The sequence below is a fragment of the Suricata suricatta genome, chromosome 2 (genome assembly GCF_006229205.1).
Source record: "Suricata suricatta isolate VVHF042 chromosome 2, meerkat_22Aug2017_6uvM2_HiC, whole genome shotgun sequence".
In the NCBI taxonomy this organism is placed as follows: Eukaryota; Metazoa; Chordata; class Mammalia; order Carnivora; family Herpestidae; genus Suricata; species Suricata suricatta.
The window spans coordinates 106389894-106394912 of NC_043701.1; the positions used below are offsets into that span (position 1 = coordinate 106389894).

The following is a 5019-nucleotide window of genomic DNA, read 5'->3' on the forward strand; positions in this document are numbered from 1 at the left end:
CCTCAGATAAATTTGACCTCACCTCAAAATTGCATGAGAGCTGCATGAATAAAAACGTGACCAAAACAAAAAAATAAGTCTGTCGGTTTGGTTGTTTTTTCCATCATATTATCATTCCTCGGTTTCATAAGCAATCGTGTAAACCCGAGTCTGGATGGGAAAATACATTGAGCAATGAAGAGAATTCCCACGGCCGGCCGCAGCAGCCTAGATCTGCAGGGGCGCCCCTGTAAGTCTCGCGAGAGAGCAGAGACAGGCGCTGTGATCTCCAGTCTCTCGCGAGAACCAAACTTAAGCGTCTCCAGGGGCAACAGCAATGGCGGCGCCCGTGTCCGAGCGGCTTTTCTCGCTGGAGCTGCTCGTAGACTGGGTGCGTCTTGAAGCTGGGCTGCCGCCGCCGCCGCCGCCCCCGTCCGTGGCCGAGATTGAGGAGGAGCAAGAGGACGACGAGGAGGAGGAGGAGGCATCGCTACCACGGATGTCGCGCGGACTGTGCCCCGCAGTGGCCTTCCGCCTGCTGGACTTCCCCACGCTGCTGGTTTACCCTCCTGACGGCCCCGGCGCCCCAGTTCCGGAGCCCCAGCCCGGCCTGGTCCGCTTCGGTCGCGGCAAGTCCTGTCTCTTCCGCCTGCACCCCGCCACCCTGCACGGCCTGCTCCGTCAGAAGCCGCTTCATGCCTTGCTGCTGCAGCTGCCCCCCGGGCGCCCGACCCCCGCCCCGCGGCTTCTGGGCGCCTGTAGCGTCTCTCTGGCCGCCGCCGCCCACAAGGTCCTGGGACAGGCCGCCGCCTCTGGCTGCTCCCAGGGTCATCGAGGACGTTTCCCTCTGCATAACCAAGTCGGGGAGCGGATTGGGGACATTGCCCTGTGCTACCGCCTGACTGATTTGGGAAGCAGCTTATTGGGCCATCTTGAGCGCCCAGGGGCTACCACGGCAGTTGGGATGGAGGGCGTCGCGGTCAGCGCCCAGACCCCACAGGAGAAACAGCGGCCAAACCCAGAACCACTCCCAAGCGATGCTAAGTCTCTTCTGAGTTTAAAAATCCCAAAGGCACATAAGGATTTGAAGGAAGTAGCTTTCCGTAGTAAGACCAACTCTGGTAACACAGTTTCTGTGGAGCACTGCAAAACCAGCTCTCTTTATTCCGATTCTGGTGGTAGGAGGAACGTTAGCCCCCCGAATCAGGAACTCACAGGGTTGGACATCGAAGCCAACATATTTTGCCCTCCTCCTCTGTATTACACTCATTTGACCCAAGAAAAGACGCCGCCTGTACAGGGTACGGTCACCATTAAGCCTCAGATAAATGCACCTGAGGAACTGGATGGTATATTTCTGGAGGGAAATCATGTAGATGTCCCAGCACATAGTGATTCTCTGAAACATACTAATTCTGGGACACATGGAGGTCCTCCAAAGCTCATAAATCCTCCACATGTTCAGGATATAAGAGCAAGCAATCAAACTGCAGGTCACGTGCAAACTGAACAAAGTAGAATTGATACAATAAGGCAGCTGCCTTTGTTAAACGCGTTGTTGGTTGAGTTGTCCCTGTTATATAACCGACCTGTGGCAGGCCCCACTCAAATACATCCTCACTTAGCCTGGTTGTATAGAACTGAGGAAAAGAAGTCCCCAGAATCTTCTGCCAAATGCACGTGTAAATCTGAGTCCAAGAAGGGCAAGCTTTCTATGGGGGAAAATGACAAGTCAGCGCATCTTCAGTATAAAAAGAACCAAGTTGAAAACCTCAAAAAAGGTAAATATTTTGAAAAGAACAGTGGTAACCCCCCCAAAAGAGGTCCAAGGGGGAAGCTGCTTTACGGCCTAACGAATACACTGAAACTGCGTTTAAAGCAAACAAATCCTGGTATGTTGGTAGTACATGAAAAAAGAGAACAGTATAGAAAAATGCAAGCACAAATGTTGGGTGCAAAACTCAGGATTCCATCATCCAAAGTTAAAGTATTTAGCTTTGCTGAACAACCTCAGGAGCCACATCAACTGCCTAAAGAGAAGTGTTCGGAATTAGAGGCATCTTTTGCTGAAAACAGTGATACCTCAAAGCAATTCACTGGTAGTTTTGATGACCCCAGCACAGCTAAAGAAACTAAGCTGAAATGTGCAACTGAAAAAACAGTAGAGTGTGGTGCACACAGAACAAATAATGGTTTATTGGAAAAAATTTTGAGTCCTCCTAATTCCATTGTCCCAGAAAGGTTTACTCATGCAGGTATTTTGGAAAGAGAAATGGAAAGGAAAACCCAAAGTCCGTGTGTTTTCCAACAGGTTGCAGTTGTTGACAGCATTGTAATAGATAAAGAAATAGTGGATAAACACGTCAAAATCACAGATGAGGCCATTTATACTGATGATATGAGTGAAAGTAAACCAAGTAGAAATAGTAGCTCTGAAAGCATCTCAGAACTAAAGTATTCAGATGACTTCACCAGCCTTTGCTTTTCCGAAGAGATCTCTACCACCGACGACACTAGCAGAATTTTACAAGCTCATGGTAGCAGTCTAGCAGCAGAAAATCCAAAACATAATCAAGACACAAGTAAGTCTAGTGAAACAAGACCGTCTGAAAGAAAAAACAGCAGTGAAAAGAGTTCTGTTCTCAGTCCACCTTTTTCAGCTGGATCACCAGTGCACTCACATAAGAGATCTCATATTTCAAGGATTCCAGATAAAAGTTTGGAGGAAGATTCTAGTATCTCCACCAGTGATTTATCTGTATCACATTGGACTGAGGAAAAAGAAAACCAGATGGATCGAAACAGTTTGCATAATTCTAAAGTTGTTAAACTTAAAACAAAGGTTGGTTGCAAATCTCCAGAAAAAAGCCAGTCACCTCGGACATCTCAAGTGAGTTCATACCTGCCATCTAATTTCTCAGAACTAGAACTTAATGTTCTGGATAGCAGCATACCAGATCACCTTGAGGAAGATGATGAAGTTGATTCACTAAGTATTTCCAAGCAATGCAGAGATATTTGCGAATTAGTGATAAATAAACTTCCAGGATATACGATGTGAAAATACGTGCTTTTAAAAAACATTTCATTTTTCTAGAACCTACTTGTACTGTTACTGAAACAATTTTTAATAACTCTGTATTTTAGTACATAATTTATATGAATAATTCTTTTTAAGAAATATACATGTTATTTTGATATCTACATAGTAATCTGTTAAGTTTGACCAAATTAATCATGAAATAGCCTTATAATCTAGGTAAGATTTAAGTTGTTTAATCTTCTAAGAATAAAAGTATCCTTTCTAAACTGTCTCTCAAAGTATCCATCTGAAGTATCAGTCATCCTAAAGCTGACTTCAGGTATGCCATTAAAAACAAAAGGCTAGTAATTAGGATATAATTTTAATGGGAATATGTTTTAATGAGGATAAATCGTTTAACAAATATAGAAGAACTTACTGTGTGCGATGCAGAAAAATGCAAAAATATTTAAGAAATACCCCTGCAGGGGGGTGATTGTCGTGGAGGGGGGCACTTGCGGGGAAGAACACTGGGTGTTATATGAAAACCAACTTGGTAATAAACTATTTAAATAAAAAATAATAATAATAATAAAATAAAAGAAATACCCCTGCAGGTAGAGCATACTGTTTTATATAGAGATGAATTCTTTCGGGAAATCTTGAATACGTACACATCCCATATCCCCAGTACGTGAAGTCCTTTTTATATACTATCATAGCGCTCTATTCTTTTTTTTATTTTAACACAGTTTGTATGATTACTTGATTAATGCTTATCTTCTGTTAAGCTTACGTCTTGTGAGGGAAGGGAGCATATCTGTCTTGCCCACCAGTATAGTATGGTCTTAGCATCTAGCACAGTCTGGCACGTGGCTGGAATGTGATAAAAGCATGTGTTGAGCAAATTAATGAAAGCCATGCATTTAAAATACACTAATGGGAAGAGATCGAATTAAGCAGTCAAAACGAGTGAAAATCCTAAGAATAAGCTGCAGAAAATCCTGTTTGGAAAAGGGAGCTCAGAAAGGTGTCTTCCAGTTTCTTACATAGAAATTCTATTTATTGTTCTATTCTATTTATTTCAGGTTGTTCCAAAGTTATTTTTAGAGTATGAAAGTCTGTTTTTATGAAGTCTCGTGATCATTTATTCTATTGGCTTTATACTTAGACCTTATTCTGTGTTTGAATATTTATTTATATATTTTTCTATCTGTGTTGTATTCTAACTTCCATACTTTTTAACATATCTGAAATTTTTGGATGTATGAACCAAGGCCCTAATTTTCCTTCCTTTATAAGCAATTAAATAATTATGTAAGCATTAGCTTTTGAATGATCACAATAGATAGACTTTAAAAAGACAGTAAGAGGGGCACCTGGGTGGCTCAGTCGGTTGAACATCCGACTTTGGCTCAGGTCATGATCTCATGGTTTGTGGGTTCAAGCCCCACATCAGGCTCTGTGCTGACCTCTACCTCAGAGCGTGGAGCCTGTTTCAGATTCTATGTTCTCTCTCTGCCCCTCCCCTGTTCACACTCTGTCTCTCTCTGTCTCTCAAAAATATATAAATGTAAAAAAAAAGATTTTTAAAAGGCAGTAAGAGATAAGGGTGTTATATTTTGAGAAATAATATGAATAAAAGAAATACAGGAATGAGCATAATGTATTCATGGGACTGTGAGAATATTTTGGTAAGAATGGTAGGTTCATGGGGCCCCTGGGGGTTCAGTCAGTTAAGCATCCAACTCTCGATCTTGACTCAGGTCAAGATCTTACAGTTGGTGAGACTGAGCTGCGTATCAGGCTCTGTGCTGACAGCATGAGCCTGCTCGGATTCTTTCTTTCTCTGTCCCCTCCCATGCATGAGGGTTGTGTGTGTGTGTGCACGCGCATGCATGCATATACACAATCTCTCAAAATTAACTTTTTAAAGAATGGTAGATTCATGCTACAGAGTGGCAGACAGGAAATTTGTCAAGAGAAGTCCCAGAGTCTAGGGAGCTTCAGATACCCTG

The 5019-nt window shown here is 43.0% G+C and overlaps 1 protein-coding gene across 1 annotated transcript; it reads left to right on the forward strand.

The window, feature by feature from the left end:
• Window positions 1-316: 316 nt before the first annotated feature.
• MAP10 (microtubule associated protein 10) lies at window positions 317-3544 on the forward strand. The gene has a single exon (XM_029914859.1). The coding sequence runs from the start codon at window positions 317-319 to the stop codon at window positions 3038-3040; it is 2724 nt and encodes a 907-aa protein (XP_029770719.1). The 3' UTR covers window positions 3041-3544.
• Window positions 3545-5019: the final 1475 nt, after the last annotated feature.

Coding starts and splice junctions, on each gene's coding strand:
- MAP10 (XM_029914859.1), top strand. CDS start 317: ATGGCGGCGCCCGTGTCCGAGCGGCTTTTCTCGCTGGAGCTGCTCGTA.